At 34.9% G+C, this 19,581-nt stretch overlaps 1 protein-coding gene across 10 annotated transcripts in view; it reads left to right on the top strand.

Annotated features, from left to right (window-relative positions):
* The window catches only part of Ankrd28 (ankyrin repeat domain 28), a 173,059-nt gene that overhangs the window by 97,452 nt on the left and 56,026 nt on the right, over window positions 1–19,581 (top strand). For all 10 annotated transcript variants that reach the window (XM_046452736.2, XM_058582194.1, XM_058582198.1 and 7 more), the window contains 4 exons: window positions 4,208–4,408; window positions 6,111–6,198; window positions 11,099–11,241; window positions 14,860–15,072. In XM_046452736.2, coding sequence (XP_046308692.1) covers window positions 4,208–4,408; window positions 6,111–6,198; window positions 11,099–11,241; window positions 14,860–15,072 — 645 coding nt within the window. The remainder of the gene's footprint in view (window positions 1–4,207; window positions 4,409–6,110; window positions 6,199–11,098; window positions 11,242–14,859; window positions 15,073–19,581) is intronic.

The following is a 19,581-nucleotide window of genomic DNA, read 5'->3' as shown; positions in this document are numbered from 1 at the left end:
CTCGTACGGGATGAGGTTGTGCTCAGTGGCAGAGTGCTTGCCTCACACATGTGAGGCACTGGGTTCGATCCTCAGCACCACATAAAAATGAATAAACAAAATAAAGATATTTCTTCCGTCTATAACTAAAAAATATTTTTTAAAAACCTATATACTCACCTGATCTTAAGTCTGCTTTTCTGCCTAAAAATGAATGAACTATGTAGGATTAATACTCTTGCAGGATAATGGGAAACAGCTATAAAAATGTGGTTGTTACAAGAAAATACCTTCTGTAAACGTGGAACATTTTTGTTTTAAAAAGAAAATCTCAGAATTAAAAGAACTGCTATAGGGTGGGGCTCTAGCTCAGTAGCAGAGCACTTGGCTAGCATGTGTAAGGCACTGGTTCAAGCCTTAGCACCACATAAAAATAAACCAATAAAATGAGGCATTCTGTTCATCTGTAACTACAGAAAAATTTTTTTTAAAAGGACTAATACAGAACCTACTCTCAGTTTCACTGTTCCTTTAATTGTTTTGATTACATCCTAAGAGCAAAGTGAGTTATACTTACTGGTTATATAGCTGTGGACATAGAGGGATATGTAAAGAGGTGGGTCTTTCAGAGGCAAAATTTTAAGTAGCTTTTAGTTTAGGTTTTTGACATCCCACAAGAAAAACCCTATACAAAATAATTGAAGTGATTGTTTTCTTTTCTCTCTCTCTCCCTCCCTCTCTCTCTCTCTCTCTCTCTCTCTTTCTTTCTTTCTCAGATTGGTAGTAGGAATTGAACACAGGGATGCTATACCATTGATCTATGTCCCTAGCCCTTTTTATTTTGAGACAAGTGCTCACTAAGTTGCTGAGACTGGTCTCAAACTCCAGCATCAACCTCCCAAGTTGCTGGGATTACAGGCATGTACTACCATGCCCAGTTGGATTATCATTTTCTTAATTTCCACAAGGACATGCATAGCTAACAACATGTTAAGATGCACAGGAGAGAAGTTAATTTATTACAAAAATTAATCCTTTATGGCTCAGTTTCTTCACTGAACCTGAGTTGAGAATGACTGCTTCAGGGAAAATACTCTTTACTCTTTTTTGGTGACCTGGTTTCCAAACACCATCTCCTTACTGGCTACCTAAATCTTTGTCACTCTGATTTGTGACAGCCATGCTTTAAGAGCAGCATATAGTTCACTTCTCTATAAGTACTGCATATCCTTCTGAAAATAAATTTTATTAGTATTAAGGTTTCTTTTTAATTGTTTTCTTGTGTGTGTGTGTTTTTTAAGAAGCTACGTCACACTCCTAAACCCTCTATAGGGCTTATAACTTATTTTTAACTTAAGACCAATCAAGAGTTCTGTCAAGATAGCGGAGTTTAAATTATATAATTATATTGTATGTTATTGGTTCCTCTAGACTTTGTATTTATTGTAAATCTGCTAACCCTTCTTTTTCCAGTGCCACCTTCAACTCAATGGTAAGAATTGCTTTAAAAAAAAAAAAAAAGGCAGACAGAACCAAAGAGCACTAGTTATTACTGTGGAATCTTAGTCTAGATTGTTCCAAAGATATTAATACAATGAGGACAATTATATAACCTTTTACCATAACTCTATATTTTACAGTGTTACTTAAATTTCGTTTATTTGTTGGTTTTTTCCCAATCAAGGCACACCAGCAGGCATTTCTTACACATACCCTGTAATAACTGAAAAATTAGAATTGAGGTTATAGTAATATTTATTGTTGGTGAAACATTTATGCCCTTTGTTATCCCCACATTATTGTCTTATGTACCAATAATATGATCTAGAATTTTAGTAGGATATGACATTGTGCTCTTTGATTTGTATTTCTGAAATTTCACCTTTTTAAAGGTCCCAGCCTTTAGAAATTTTCTTTAGTTTTCTCTGAGGTTGCTACTTAAATAAGTATTACTCTGAGTAGTAAGTAAATTAAACACTAATCTATTTTGATTATGAGTCTTAATTGCTTTATTTACAGCCTTTATTAGGTGCCACTTTACATATCCTTACTTTTCACAAACTGGATTTTTTTAAAAAAAAAAAAAATTGGTAGTTTAGATAGACAACTACATTGTAGAATTTTTTTATTTTATTTGTTTGTTTGTTTGTTTATATGCAGTGATGAGGCTCAAACCCAGTGCCTCACACATGCTAGACAAGCACTCTGCCACTAAGCTCCCCATGAACTGGATTTATTCTTGCTTTCCAGTGAAACAATAGTTTTGATTTTACTGTTCTTCCTAATAGAGCATAAATATTTCTGCAGAAGTTTTAATGGTATTATTTCCAGCATCTTTACTAGGCGTGTTGGCCCTGCAATATATGCAGTAATAAATTCTTCATTTTATTTTTAATTATTTTCTAAGACATCCACTAACATACCTATCACCTTTTTTCCCCAATAAAGTGTTTATTTTATCCCCAAGTCATACTGTATCCTTCTTAGAAGTGGGGATGGGCAACCTCAGAGGCAACCAGTGTTTTGATTTTTCTCATCATGGAGTAATTTTCTGTATTATATAACTTCATAAAAATGAAATCATTCAATGTGTATTAATTTCTTTAACATAACATTTTTAGATTCTATAATGTTACATTTATTATTGCTTCATTCCTTTTTATCTTCTGAGTTGTATTGCACAAATGTATTTCAGTTTGTTTTTCATTTTTCTATTGATAGACATTTGCATTTCTGGTTTTTGACTTAAAAAATGTTATGAGGTTTTTTTGTTTGGGTTTTGTTTTGTTTTTTGATAGAGTCTCACTATCTAATCCTCCTGCCTCAGCCTCCCAAGTTGCTGGAATTATAGCATATACCACCATACATGGCTTGCTATGAGCATTCTTAGATGGATCTGGGGTGGGTTTTGTTGTTGTTGTTTGCTTTTATAATGGAGCAAATAAGTGGAGTGGAATTGTGGAGTCATACCTCCCCCATTTTTGATTAGCTAATTGGCTTCCTTAGCAGGTAGGATGCCCATGAATTACTACGCATCTCTTCAGTTTTTTACCAACCCTATTAGGTACTTGTGCTGTTTCGTGATTTTGATTACTTTTTAATTTAAGGGCTTAAAAAGCTGTTAGTGATTGATAGACAATAGTATTTTGTTTTGTCTTCCTTGATACTTTGTATACTTATAGCAATTTATACTTTAAACTTGATGTACATTAATTTATTATGCCTTAAACTAAAATTGAGATTTATGATACCACCACATCACTCCCTACTTTTATAGATAAAATCACCAGGAGTCAGTTTTATAAGATTGACTAGTATACCTTGTAAGTAACAGAACTAAGATCCTATTTTGGTTCTGGAATTTTTTTTCATACATAGTTTGGTATTTATCTACCAAAGATAGGATTATCACTGTAAGGAAAAATTTTTTTGCAAAGTTTATTTCTGATTATATTGCTTAATATTGATTACATACTAAAATCCTTGGAATTCTGTCATGAGGCTCAATTTATTAATGTGGTGGTGTGGGGTTTTCCATGTACTTCTTGGAAAAAAAAATAATTTAATGAACTAGACGTTGTGATTTTTTCATTTTTAGAAATGTAGCATGTGTAATACTTTGAGAAATATTATACTTCAAATTTTTATGTTTTCACTGGAAAAATAATAAATCTCCTAATACTGTTCAGTATATAAGTTGTGTCTTACTAACAGAAACATGCTATTAAAAAATGAATGTTTTGAAGAACGCTTGTCAATCTTTAATTTTGTAATTTTGTGTGTGTGTTTGAGTGTGGTACTGAGGATTGAACTCGGGGCTTGCACATGGTAGGCAGCATTCTACCACTGAGCTACATCCCAGGTCCTTTTTTATTTTATTTTGAGGTAGGATCTTGCTGATTTGCCCAGGCTGGCCTCAAACTTGAGATCCTCTTGCCTTAGCCTTCTAAGTAGCTGTGATTACAAGGTGTGCCACCACAACCTGGCTTGTTTCATACATTTTGTTAGAGATTGTTAGTCCTTTAATGGAAACATATGTAAAGAGAATGTCTCAGCTGTAAATTCTGAATTTTTTTCCTTTAATAAATTTCATCTTAACATTAAATAATAGCAGAATTTTCTCATTTCCTCAGGAAATTTTATTTCCTTCATGCATATACATATATGTAAACAATTTCTAAAACTGTTAACTATTTTGTCTTTTATAACTTATCTTCATATGTTTTAGGAAGCAGTTCAGGTACTTTTGAAGCATTCTGCAGATGTTAATGCTCGAGACAAAAATTGGCAAACCCCTTTACACATCGCTGCTGCTAATAAAGCTGTAAAGTGTGCTGAAGCTTTGGTACCTCTTCTGAGTAATGTAAATGTGTCTGATCGAGCCGGAAGAACTGCATTACATCATGCAGCTTTCAGTGGACATGGTGAGGTAGGTGACATTTTTTCCCTTCCACAGTACTGGGAATCGAATCCAGGAGTATTATACTCCTAAGCCCCATCCCCTGCCTTTTTTTAACTTTTATTTTGAGACAGGATTTCAGCAAGTTGCCCTAACCTCAAAACTTGGAATTCTCCTGCCTCAGCCTCCTCCCAGTCTCCTCAGCTGGGATTACAGGTAGGCACTACTGTGCCTGGCTGAATTTCCCTTTGTTAGCCATTTATAAGTCCATAGTAAAAGGAAATAAAAATATCTTACTCATATTTGTCAAATTTTGCCCATAGCAAATCTTCAAACTTTATTTTCCATGATAAAACTTTCTCAAATTTGGAAGTTTGTTTAGTTTGTGCTGCTTATGCACTTGAATTTTATAGTCAACCTGGAGTAACAGCCTGCTAGCTAACATAATATGAAAAGTGTGTTCTATTGTGGAAAAAATGAATCTGGGAAGACAGCAATTTCTTTGTTCACTCAGAATGATAGTGGCAAAGAATTTTTTTCTTAAGAGAGAGAGAGAAATTTTAATATTTATTTTTTAGTTTTCGGTGGACACAACATCTTTATTTTTATGTGGTGCTGAGAATCAAACCCAGTGCCCCGCGCACATGCCAGGCGAGCACGCTACCGCTTGAACCACATCCCCAGCCCAGTGGCAAAGAATTTTGAAACATGCTTTCTTATAAATTAGTTTCAGCATTTAGTCAAGAGAGTTCTTCAGTGACAGACCATCAAAAGAAATCAATTTAAGCAAATTAGTATTTAGTTGTCTTCCAGCAAACGTCACTTACAATAGTTGTCTTATCAAAGAGTGAGGTTTATAAGTACATGAGGGTCAGGGAAGAACCAAACTGTTACAGGAACCTTTGAGATGAACTTTTACAGCCTTTTTTTAAAAAAAAAAAATGAGACAGGATCTTGCTATGTTGCCCAGGCTGGTTACCATCTCCTGGGCTTAAAGTGATCCTTCTGCCTCTCCTGAATAGCTGGGACTACTGGCATATGTTACAATATTCAGCTCCTAGTCCTTCATTTTTGTAGACACAAAAATTCCAAGTGGTAGAGAATTATTCCCAAGATTCCATAGCTGGGGAGCTGTCGGCTGCAGTGTTCTTTCCACTATACTTCTCTGATTTTGCAGCATAAATCCTTGCCTCCATTATAATTAAGGTCACAAAATGTGTCCTAATTTAAATCTGGAATTCCTTCAACAAAGAAAATATTGTAAATATGATTAGGTATAATTATTATTCTTGGTACTTTGTGAGATAAGTAGACTATGTAGTAACCTTCAAGTTTAATCATTTTGTAAATGTTAAGTTTGTACCTAAGTTAAATTTAAGACATTTCTGGGAAGAGTATTCACTTTGCATTTTAATAACAGTTGGGCTATGAATAGGAATAAAATCTCTTGTTAAATATTCTAACTTTAGACCTTCTTATTTATACCTAGTTGTTCATAAAATACCAGGACAGAAATAAATGGTTTCTAGAAAGATAACTACCTGACTTCAGTAACACCCACAGTGAACACATTTTTCCTATTTTATCCTGTTATGTTAAATGGCCTTAAATATTCAATCTGGCTCCTTTTCTATCAGAAATATAGTGCCAGAGAAATTAAGATAAGTACTCATCACAAGGCTGAACAATTCTAGTTCTGAATTTCATTGAAACTGTGTTTATTTTATTCTAGATGGTCAAGCTACTCTTGTCCAGAGGTGCCAATATTAATGCTTTTGATAAGAAGGATAGGCGTGCTATCCATTGGGCAGCATATATGGGTATGTACTTTTTGAATTTACTTTTTCACATTATATATTTAGGAAAGTAGTACATTTTATTTTTTGCTATTTGTGTTAACATTTCTAACACAATTAAAAGATACACCATATCTGATTTTCCTGCTCAGGTGGAACCATCTTGGTAACAGCGAAATTTTGCTACAAATGCTATTTGAAATTATTTATAAAGGGAGGAAGATCTCAATTATGGGCCTCTGATTTTAATTTAAGATTGGGGTTTACTATGAGCCAGTTGTGGTTATGTTTTCATTCTAATATATAAGTTATGAAGATGTATTAAGAAATCTTATATTGGGCCAAGCACTAAGTTTCTTGTGCATCTTCATTTTTTATTTGATTGCCCTCTAAAACTAGACCTCATGATAGAAATGATAGTAAAATGACTCAAACATTATTATTCTATGTACATATATGATTACATGGCCTGTATAATTCTATATTGTGTACAACCAGAAGAATGAGAAGCTATACTCCATTTATGTATGACGTATCAAAATGCATTACACTGTCATTTATAACTCATTAGAACAAATAAAAATAAATAAAACTAGACCTCATGAGGAAAATTATCCTGGGATAGACCACCCAGTACTTTATGCAAATTAGTGATACAAGCACTAACAAAACATTGTTTGATTCTTGAGATAATTTGGAAAACTAAAGAGGCAATTCAGCCTATCTTAGAATATTTTTAAATGCATAAAAATAGCATTCCTACTCTGTTGTGAGTGCTGAGACCATGCAGATAGAAACAGATCTCTAAGCATGGAGGAAATATAACCTGCCATGGACCTTAGAAGTCTTATAAGGCTAGGATTTACCTCTTGGAGAAAGTCATGGGTGTAGATATGTGGTTTTTGTTTTGTTTTTGCAGTACTGGGGATTGTACATAGGGCCTCACACATATTAGGCAAGTGCGTAGTGAGCTACATTCCCAGCCCTTGATTTTTTATTTGAGACAGGGACTCTATAAGTTGTCCAGGCTGGCCTCAAACTTGTGATTCTCCTGCCTCAGCCTCCCTAGTAGCTGGGATTAGAAGTGTGTACCACTGTGCTCAACAGACATTTTATTTTTGAAGTCCCTCCCTTTGCATCCATGGAGCTCAGGACTTCCTCTCTTTCTGCCAAAGGTTGTAATTCATTTTTAGGTTCCCCGCCAGTGCTGTGAGTTGAACTCAGGACCTTACACATTCTAATAATTCTGCTTTTGCTATTGTGTCTCTTCTAATTTGGAAGAATCATGTGATAGTTGTAGCTTTTCCTCATTGTTTTTCTATTCTTGGTTTTGTCTTTTCCTATCTCTCATTTAAAATTAAAGATTAAGTAGAAGATGATTAACCTTAAAAACCTATATAACATTGTAAAATGGATGCAAATCAGTTGTAACACTCCATGTATGTGTATCTTTCTGTATCAAATCTTATGTATCATCTTTATCAAATTTTAGTACAGATACTTCTAAGGTCTAGCAAAGTCCATTGTCTGTAAAATACCCAAAAGCAGAAGAATCCATGCTGAACTGCAATTCTGAAATTTTAGTATAGGTGCAAAGAACGATTAAAAATGAAGATTAACATTTTTGTTACATGTCACTATTTTGATAGCCAGAATAGGTATGGTAGCAAACTCCCATAATCCTGGTGACTCTGGAGCCTGAGACAGGAGACTCACAAGTTGAAGTTTAGCAAGGCACTAAGAAACTTAGTGATACCCTGTCTCAAAATTAGATAGATAGATAAAATATTTTGATAGCCAGAGGCTGAAAACTTAGTGTTTCATACCAAAAGTATGTGCCTTTAGATATGTAATGGATAATTTTTTTTTTTTTGAGGTACAAAATGCAGAAGCAAGCCTTCTGTGGCATACTAAAATTTCTTCCTCACACCTGATAGTTTTCTACTTTAAGTCTTGGAAACTTTCTTGAATATTCTGTTGTAGTTTATTTTTCAAGATGGTTTAGAAACAATGCTGTGATTTAAAACTAATACTGTATATTTAAAAATTTACACATTAAATAGAATGCATCAGGCCTTTTACTCCTGAACGATTAGTCTTAACAGCTATTTGTATGAAATGGAAGGCCAGAGTAATTTTGTAGTTTCCTATAATTGAACTCCATAAATAGTTGATTATGTGTTTCTCAGGTTATCTAGCATAGCTTTGTGGTCACTGATATAGTATCATATTTTAGACCTTTCTATTATGGTTGAAAAAGGTAATTCAATGTTTCTTGGAAATCACTACATGTCTTGGTCCATTTTGTGCTACCATAACAATACCTGAGACTGGGTAATTTGTAATGAACAGAAATTTATTTCCTTACTGTTCTGGAGGCTGGAAGCCCAAGATCAAGGCATAGGCATCTGGTGTAGGCCGTGCCTCATCATATCATGGTACAAGACATCACGCTGGTTAGAAGGGAGAGTTAAATTCAATGTTTATAACAAACCCATTCCCACACAAAATTATATCTTAACACTGTTGCATTAGATATTAAGTTTAAGTGCTGGGACACATTGAAACTATAGCCCTGGCCATTTAATTTTTGAGCATAAGCATTCAGATTTATAACTCTCCTTTCATTTGCAAGCATTGCACAAGATGACACATAGCTTCTAAAACTACTCTAGGCATATGGGATTAAAGAACTAAATAGTGAAAACAGGAAACTGCTGATGGGTCACCCATCTTAAAGACAAGCCTAAAGTGTAAACATTGTCACCTCTAGATTATGTCCAGAGAATCCATTGACATTAGTGTAAGAAGCCTGGTGTGGTGGTATATGCCTGTAATCTCGGCAGTTCCGTAAACTGAGGCAAGAGGATTGAAAACATGAGGCCAGCCTCAGCAAATTATCAAGATCCTAAGCACCTTAGCAAAAGATCTTGTCTCAAAAAATAGCTGGGGTTGTAACTCAGTGGTAAAGAATTCCAGGGATCAATCCCCAGTTCCACCCTTCAAAAACATTACAGTAGATACTAGGGATTACATGTAATCTTGTGATTTATTTCTCACAGGCTTCCTTTCATCCACTGGTTGAGGTTCCCTAAATTTTCCATTAGGTCCCACCTCCTTATACTGTTATTGAAGTCTCTATCAGTATTCTCTAGCCCCAACCCTGACCCCAAATAAATTGTCATTTCTCTCCTCAATTTATGCTTGCTTCTGCCATCATCCTTCCTCAATCTTTTCAGTGTTTTCAGTACTTTTAGCCTTATCCAGGCATGTTCTGCCTCAAATCCTCTTACTATGGACTTTGATATTGAATAAATATTTCTTTTCTTTTTTGGGGGGTGTGAGTACCAGGGATTGAACTCAGGAGCACTCAACCACTGAGCCACATCCCAGCCCTTTTTATTTTTTGAGACAGGGTCTCACTGAGTTGCTTAGCACCTCATTTTTGCTGAGGCTGGCTTTGAACTTACAATCCTCTTGCCTCAGCCTCGCTCCTGAGCTGCTGGGATTATAGGCATGCTCCATCTTGCCCAACTAATATTACTTGATTAGCAACTTAACTTTTTTTTTCCTTCTTGAAGCAGTGCATAATTTAAATGAATATGAACTGTTTTTTTCCTCCTCCTTTCCCTGAAAATAAATTCTAACACAACCTGTTTTAGTTTTCTTGTCCATTCCTGAACAAAATTAAAATGTGGAAAATGTTCTTAATTCCTAAGGGAATTAAATTAAAGATGGTGTTTATTATTTTCTTCTGAAATCTATATACCATAATGTCTCATGGATGCCACTCAAAAAAGAGCTCTAGAAGCCAAATATGGTAGAACATACCTGTAATCCCAGCAACTTTGGAAGCTGAGATATGAGGATCACAAGTTCAAGGTCAGCCTCTGCAATTTAGCAAGGCCCTGACTCAGAATAAAAAAGGGCATGGCTGTATATCTGGAGTAGAGTGCCCCTGGGTTCAATCCCTTATACTGGGACTGAAAGGGTAGAGAACCCTATGGGAATTAAATTCTGGTCCTCAGCTTATCTTTCTATAAATTGACTTTTTTTTTTTTTTTTTTGGCTACAGCCACCCAGGCAAAGTAATATAATTTGTTTCACTCTAGAACTTTTCTCCCCTTTTTTCTTTGAAATGAATCACCTCCAAACTGGCTATGGAAAACCCTTTCTTAATGTTTTTAGTGGTTCACTTCCCTATATATAACCCCCTTTTAAAATAGGGCTTTATCTGGATTCAGTGGCGCACACCTGTAATCCCATCAACTCCAGAGGCTGAGGCAGGATGCCAGCTTAGGAAGACCCTATCTCAAAATAAAAAGGAGTGGGCATGTAGCTCGGTGATAAAGCGCCCTTGGGTTCAATCACCAGTATCAAAAAGAAAACCTAATTTCTTGAAACAAGCCTTCCAGGTGCTATGGCATCCCCTTGAAGAGTCAGGAGGATCACTTGTGCCCATGCATTTGAGCTTTGGTAACATAGCAATGCCCCATCTCAAACATGAAAAAGAAAAATTAGAAAGAAACAAACCGAAGTCACTCCCAGATTTATAAGAACAAGATTCCAGTAAGGCTGAGAAATATAAACAAGGTTAAAAATTAAAACTAACTTAAGAATGCATTAAGTCAATCTGTGAGGTAGGAGGGGACCAGAAGATCTAGGCAAAAGATTTATCAGGTGTAGTGTTGACATTGGACAAATTAAATAAAGTGCATCATATTTAATCTTCCCTCTACCAATATTTATAGAAATAATTCTGAAATCTTTTATTCTGTGCTTTTTCAAATTGTAACGAGATTGATTGTTGGTTATCATGTATTATGTGATGAATATGCATATTTGTCTTTCTTTAAATATATTCAGGATTATATTTAATATTTTATATATGCTCATCTCTATTTTTTCTTCAACACATTTCCAGGTCATATTGAAGTAGTGAAATTACTTGTGGCACATGGAGCTGAAGTGACATGCAAAGATAAGAAGTCTTATACGCCTCTTCATGCAGCATCTTCCAGTGGAATGATCAGTGTAGTCAAGTACCTTCTAGATCTTGGAGTAGATGTAGGTATATAGAGCAATATAAAATAATGGAGTATTTTATGAATTTTATTACACTGGCAAACACTTTCAGATTTAAAAATATTTCAGAAGCCAGGCTTGATGAATCATAGCTGTAATCCCAGTAACTCTGGAAGCTGAGACAGAAGGATTGCAACTTCAAGGCCAGCCTCAACAACTAAGCAAGGCCCTAAGCAACTTAGTGATACCCTGACTCCAAATTAAAAAGAGCTGGAGATGTGATTCAGTGATAAAACAGCTCTGGGTTCATTCTCCAGTACCCCCCCAAAAAAAGATTTCTTACAATATTTGTCATTTAACCAAATGATTATAGTTCTTTAAACAGTGTATTAATTTATAATCAAGGTAATATGTCAAAGTATGTGGAGGTAAAGTAAATCCCAAAGGTGATTTTCCAGAAGGTTTTCTTTCCATCACGTTTCAAACTCTGTAGCTCCATTTCCTCCAGTTTTGCATAAACCAGCAGGTCAGGCACACTTGGATTATGTGACTAGGTTATTATTAGTCTTATTCATTTAATTAGTCAGATATTCCCTTTTAAATGGCTGTCACAGAACCCATTATAGGATATCAGGTAGGCAGGAAGACAAGAGACTTCTTGCTCACCAAGTTTAAGTGTTGATTAATATATAATTCTCTTTTTTGAGGAAGGGGTACTGCTGTATCAGGGTATATTTAATTTCTAAACTGAGACAACTAATAGTACCTGTAGTTTTCACAAGTGATCCTTTAAACACATATTCTTTAGTCCGAATATGTTTACTCTTATTTTTTATATGGTTAAGACAAACGTGGTTGTTTTTCAAAGCAGCAAATTAGGAGGAAAGAGAAGGCAAGGATCTACTAAAAGGAGGCAGTTTTCAGCTGCAAAAAAAAAAAAAAAGTAAGTGATATCCTGGTTTGACACTACAGAGTTCATTCAGTGCAATAGAGCTGAAAGGACTGCTAATTTAGGATATAGGGAAACACTTTGCTGAAAACAAGTAAGTATGGAAAATGTGGGATTCAGAAGAGGTTTAAAAAACCAAACATATTTGTGGGCTCTTGGAGAGGGCAAAGTAGAGAAGTTCCATTTCAGCTCAATAGTTCTTTTTTTTTTTTTTTTTTTTTTAAACATTACAAAGCTCTTTTTTTTTTTTTAGAGAGAGAATTTCAATATTTATTTTTTACTTCTTGGTGGACACAACATCTTTGTTTGTATGTGGTGCTGAGGATCGAACCCGGGCCGCACGCATGCCAGGCGAGCGTGCTACCGCTTGAGCCACATCCCCAGCCCCAGCTCAATAGTTCTTAATAGCCCTGTTTCAACAGAGTAACTTAGTGTCTTAAAAGACCCTTAACACAAATAAAGGCAACATCATTTCTAATCACTTTTAAATTCATCCTAGCACAATTTAGAAGCTTATTTTATTGACAGTAAAACGAACATTTGTAAATTCTGGTGGCAGAATGTTCTTTAGAATAAATGGTCCAACTTGGGATCTTTTAGTGACATATGATCTCTTATTGCATGGTTTTTTTAGTTTCTTAGGAATACTGTAACAAATTACCCTGAATTAAAACTTTACCATGAATGAAACTAATCTCTAAAAATTCTGGGATATAGAAATCCTAATTCAAGGTTTCTGCAAAGTTAGTTCCTTTTGAAGGTTTTGAGAGTGGCAAAATCTACTCTGTTACTTTTTTATTCCTCCAGTTTCTATTACCAGTCATCTCATAAAAGAAAGTATCAAAATTATGACAAACTGGGGCCAACTACATGGTTAGAGGGATGTCTCTCTCTACACAAGTCTGCCTTCACTTCTGACCAACCACAAGTGGTGGTGGGGCTTCTAGAAACATTGAGGTTTAAGGTGAATATAGTGGTACATGCCTGTAATCCTTGCAACTTGGGAGGCGGAGGCAGGAGAATCATGAGTTCATGTCCAGCCTGGGCAACTTAATGAAATTGTCTCAAAATAAAAAATAAAAAGGACTGGGATAGGCTCAATGGTAGAGTGCACCTGGGTTCAATTCCCAGTACCAGAAAATAAACAAACAGATAAATAAATGAAACCATTCAGTGACTAGGATGACACAAAAAAACTCAGTGAAAGTTATTACATTCACAATCATGGTTTATTATAGTAGGAAAGTACAAATTAAGAATAGCCAGAGGAAGGGAGACACATAGGACAAAGCTAAGGAGTTTTCTTAAGTTGTCCTCTTCATAGAGTCAGGATGCATTACTTTCCCAGCATCAGTTTATAACAACATACACAAAGTTTTGTCAACTAGGAAAGCTCATCTGAGCTTCATTTTCACAGGTGTTCTTGTTGTTGTTTTGGGGTTATTTTGGATGCTAAGGATTGAACCAAAGAATGCTTTATCACTGAGCCCATCCTTTTTATTATTAATTTTAAAAAAATATTTTATTTGGTTGTTGATGGACCCTTATTTATTTATATGTGGTGCTAAGAATCAAACACAGTGCCTCACACATGCACTGAACCACAACCCCAGCCCCTTTATTTTTAATTTTGAGACGGGGTCTCACTAAGTTGCCAAGGCTGGCCTCAAACTTGCAATCTTCCTGTCTTAGCCTCCTGAGTTGCTAGGACTACAGATGCATGCCAGTGCGTACACTAATTTCTAGTTTTTTAATGGGGCCCCATCATAGGCATGATTAATTTGTTGCCCAAGTGGTTGATTTTAGTCTCCAATTTTGCTGATACCTAATGACCCAAAACCCCCCACCCTGAATCACAGTGTTGGTTTAAATCTGGTATGATCGGCCCCTACCCTAGTATCAAGTGTCAAACCTATTCTGTTTCTTCAACCTAACCTGAGGTATGGGTTATGTCACAGATTATCTCCCTAAAGTCAAGGATAGACTAGATCTTTTTTCAGTCAAGGTAAAACTTTACTACACAAAAGTTACATAAATGTTAAATTATTGCCCTATTTTATTTATTTGAAATGAATTGGTGGCGGTAGCCACCTGAGTTGGATGGATTATTTCTCATTATTGAGCATTCTTCTGCCTTTTGATAAAAATGTCAACATGTGAAACTGGAATGTATTTACAAGTCTATAACAAAAATGAATAGAATTTCATTTATTTTTAAAAATCCTGATCTCTGTTAGTAACCTTAGTCTTGTCACTGCAAAATGAAAAGCTGAAAATAACATGATACCGAACTGAATATACCTCAGTCTTCAGATTGTTAATTTTTTCATAATTATTGGAGTTAATTTCATATCAAGTCCCTAACTTTGAAGCCTTTTAAAAATAGATTATGCTTGTTTTCATTCTCCTAAAAATATTCCTTTTGGAATCATTCAGTTTTGTCTTGATGTAGACATTTTATATGTATAGACATTGCCTATGTGAATTGCCTATCTCTAAATATACAGAATCCATTTAACACCAAAATACTTGTTATATTCATTATTTTAAAGGAATTTTAGCACTGTAGATTTCATCTGTATTTTTCCTTTTTTTTTTTTTTTTTGCTTTAATAATTTGATGACAACCACCCGAAAATTCCTAAAATAGTTCACAATAATGATAGTCATCAAGACTACTTTAACATTTGCACATTTTTTTCCTACCAATAGATGAATGAACCAAATGCCTATGGAAATACACCTCTTCATGTGGCCTGCTATAATGGACAAGATGTTGTCGTTAATGAACTTATAGACTGTGGTGCTAATGTAAATCAAAAGAATGAAAAAGGATTTACTCCTTTGCACTTTGCTGCTGCATCAACACATGGAGCACTGTGTTTAGAACTTTTAGTTGGCAATGGGGCTGATGTCAATATGAAGGTATGAAATAAAATCAGAATCTTTGAAGTATTTCATTTACTAAAACTATCTCTAGCAAATACCATTTAGCAATAAAAACTATCTACTAATAAACTCAAGAACATGGATGAATTTTTAATATATGCTGCCTAAGGTTAGGAATATATATACTGTTTCGATCTATGTGAGGTTCTAGAACACAGGAAATTCCATTTCTGTGGGGTTCCAGAAGCTGTAGTTAAAATATCAGAACAGTTGTTGCTTCTGAGTAGAGGGATCAACTGGGAAAGGGGCATGAAGAAACTTTATGGAATAATGGTAATGTTTTCTATTTTGACAGGATTTTGTATTATATAGATAAGCATTTATCAGAACTCATAAGGTGATAATTTAAGATTTGATACACTTTGTTGTATGGAAATTTTTTCTCAGAAGGAAGAAAAACCCTAAATGTTGACTAGTGATACGCATATTGAGGTGTATAGATGTGACACATAATGATGTCTGTGATTAACTTTAAAAAGCATCAAAGAATTAAATGGATGGATTGATAACGTGATAAAAAGACATAGTAAATGTTAGTGGCAAAATTCAGATGGTCCATATATGGAAATTTACACTACAATTCTTTGAGATTTTTCACAGTCTTGGGTGGCAGTATCTGTGTTTTACATACAAAGAATAGTTGGTTTTTGACTTTTTGGTCATGATCACGTTCAGTAACAAGCATTTGGATTTTATAAATTTGTCAAAATTTTAGAGCCAAAATATAATTTACTGTATTTATTATTAGTTACACATGACAGTACAATAATCTTGACAGTTCACACATTTGAATCAAATGGGGTATAATTTCTTATTTTTCTGATTGTACAGGACCACCAAAAAAAAAAAAAAAGTCAACTCTTAATTTACTGTATTTAATTCTGTGAGAAAGCACATGCGACCAAGATTTTGAGCATCACTATTATATGGTACATAATCGTTTTAGATTTTTCCAAGGTACTCTCACTTGTTGCTTGCAGACTATATTTTGTATTAAGAAGAAAAGAAAACCACAGAACCATTTAAGATTATTAAAAATATTTAAGCTTAAAACATGGTTTACAGAAATCCATTTGTTGTGGCGCTTACCTATAATCCCAGCAACTAAGGAGGCTGAGGCAGAAGGATCGCAAGTTTGAGGCCAACCTAGGCAGTTTATTGAGACCCTATATCAAAAAAGAAAAATGTGATTTACGGGGAGTTTTACATAAGTGCAATTTTAGATCCTTTGCTAGGTATGATGGAAAATGTCTTTCAGACTACTGATCGGAAGGGAATCCATTTTTTTACCTAACTTCATTGAGGCCTTTAATGATGGCACTGACTCACTCAGATAGCTGTAGCATCATCAAGCCCACCTATAATTAGATCATTGCTTTACATTGTTCCCAGCAAATGGATAAAATTTATTCATATCACACCCAAGGAAGGAGAGGCATGAGGTATCAGTAAGAACTTCTATTATGCTTGGAGCTAAGCTATCTTTTAAAAAAAACAAACTAAGCTGGGCATGTTGGTACACAGCTGTGATCCCAGTGACTCTGGAGGCTGATGGATGAGGATTGCAAGTTCAAGCCAGCCTTAACAACTTAGATAGACCCTGTCTCAAAAAATTAAAAAGTAGCTCAATGGTAAAGAGCCCCTAGGTTCAGTCCCCAATACCAAAACAACAAAGAATAAAAAAGGAATAAACATTTAAGGCTTTCAGTTTTTGAACAAACCAATAAGTGACACCTTTTTAATAATTTAACTAATTACTCTAAAATGTTTTGATAAGTTTGAACAGCTTATTATAATTTGAACAATTCTTGGTTTTTTGAATAATTGAGGCCCAGAAAAATAGCTAAGCTTTCTAGAAAAGGAGAATTGGTTTTTTGCCGCCACGAGGCACTTGTAGGTTCAAACAGGAACTCCTTTATTTCCCGAACTCCCGGGAATGCCACCCACGCGCGGCTCTTCTAGGAACACCCCCAACTGGAAATCCCTCCTCTGGAACTTCACCAACCAATTCGAACTCCCCAGGAATCCCTGCAAGAACTCCTAGCTGGCGCCCCAGGTGGACAGCAGGGGTCTATATACAACTGAATACGCAGCTTAACTTAACCATTATCATCTCAATGGCTTGCTGGCATCACCTCTCAACCACTTCCTTCTTCTGGCAAAAATGCCATGTCATCCCAACTTGGCTGTGGCCCTCAACACTTCCCCTTGGCGCGCACCCCAGCCCCCTCAAAGATCCAATAATTAGGTTATATCAAAAATTTTTAAAAATCTACATCATCTTAACATTCCTTAGAAACAAAGATTAAAACCAAATTTTGGTCTCTGTGGGACCTGTTTATGATTAAAATGGCTATAGTTAAAATCATCTTTCAGGTTGAACATTAAGTATCATGGAAATAATGGAGGCTTACCAGTATCATTAGGTATTATTCTTGTGCATGGAAGTGTGTGTGCATGCGCACGTGCACACGCACACATGTGTGTAAGAGAAAGATAAATTGGGGATCAAACCCAGGTGTGCTTTACCACTGAGCTACATCCTCAGCCCCTTTTAAATTCCTTGATTTTGAGATAGGGTCATGCTAAGTTGCCAGGGTTAGCCTTGAACTTGTGTTCCTCCTGCCTTAGTCTCCTGAGTTGCTGGGTTTGCAGGCTTTTCCACTATGCCCAGCTATTATACATTTTTCTATTACATGGTGATGTCTTTAAATAACAAAGATTAGGCTTCCTGATTTATACACTGACATTTAGGAATGAATATTTAGTATAATTTGATAATGAATCATTGGGTTCATATTACGGTCTACATAGTTAAGTTTAGTATCTGTGATTACATTAAGTGTATATTTTCTTTTGAAATTTGCAATTTGAGTGTCAGTGCCAATAAGAGGCCAAGTTATGAAATACTCATAACAATGGTCCTATTTGAAGTTATGTCCTTCATGAATTTGAAAATTCATACATGACAGGGAATTTTTTAGCAAAGGGTTAAGATTTATCCTTTAAGTAAATCTGAATGCAACAGCCTATGATGTTAATTTAGAAACAGATTTTATAAAAGTTGCTTTAATCTCTCTGAAGGATGTGTGACATCCTACTAACTGTCCAGCTATTTTATTGCCAAGTTCCAATGAAACACATCTACCATGTTGATGACTTTCCTCTGACTCTGAAATTATACAGAAATTGTTGATAGCTCTCCATTTTCAACCAGAAAGAATAAGTATTCATTTCTGAAATCTGTATTTAACTGCATTTGTCAATTAGTATTTATTAAATCATTGATTGACTAAAAGGCCTTGTTCTTAATACCCACATTTTTTTTTTTTAAGCACTAGGGTTTGAACCCAGTACCTCACAAATGCTAGGCTGCTAGGCAAGCACTCTTCCACTGAGGCTACATCCTCAGTCCTTTTATTTTTTTATTTTAAGACAAGTTCTCCTTTAGTTGCCCAGGCTAGCCTCAAACATGTGATCTTCCTGCCTCAGCCTTCCACTTTTCTGAGATTATAGATATGCACCTAGTTTAAAATTTTAAAGTTAAACTTTTAACCTAAAATATAAATTTTAAAATTAAATTCTCTAATGTTCATGTTCTCTTTTTTCCCCTCTTCATTTATTCTGTCCCTCCTAGGCTAGTCTCCATATTGTTTTTTTTTCCTTAAGTTGTAGATCACTAAAAATTGTAATCATTTAATTTATAAAAATTCAGTTTCTAAGGTTTTAAGTCAGTTATTCTACAGAGTGGAAGAGGTAAATGAGTGGACTTTAAAAGGCAACATAGGTCTGGTTTTTATAAATTTGCTTAACATGAGCCCTTCTGCATTGATTGCTTTACTTATAAGCTCTCCTTTCCCCACCCACTCTGTTCTTTAAGAATAAAGTTGAGTCAGCTAAACGGAATACATCAAGTACTTCTTTTAATATTTAAACTTAAAAATTGTAAAATGTGTGGCCTTTTGTTATTACTGGGTTTTGGTCATATTCAATATCAACTCTTAAAATGTTTGTGGGTCTTTCTATTTATTTGCTTTGAGGGGTTAAGTAAAACTCCATGTTGCTTCTTCAGTACAGAGAGAAATAAATATGCCTTCCTAACATGTTAAGGCAGACTTCTTATTTGGTAATGCAAAGCTCTTCTTCCTTTGTATATTTAGAATACTTTTTATGATCAGTATGCAGAAAGTAAAAATATTACTCAAATGGTGCCTGTAGGCTTACAATAAAGGACTCTACCACTTACTAGATCAGAGACTTGGTTGAGTCCTTTAACCTCAGGGCCTAGTTTACTTTTTCTGTAAAATAGGATCAATGGTATCTTTCTAATAGGATTGTGAGGATTAAATGACTGATTTTATATGTATATCTAAGTGTTTTATTTTTTTTTTTTTTATTTTTTTTTTTTAATATTTATTTTTTAGTTTTCGGTGGACACAACATCTTTATTTTTATTTTTATGTGGTGCTGAGGATCGAACCCAGC

This window comes from Marmota monax, unplaced genomic scaffold (assembly GCF_021218885.2).
Source record: "Marmota monax isolate L192 unplaced genomic scaffold, Marmota_monax_Labrador192_F-V1.1 WCK01_AAM20220418_F8-fsc00042, whole genome shotgun sequence".
NCBI classification, from domain to species: domain Eukaryota; kingdom Metazoa; phylum Chordata; class Mammalia; order Rodentia; family Sciuridae; genus Marmota; species Marmota monax.
This window is presented reverse-complemented; position numbering and strand designations above follow the sequence as displayed.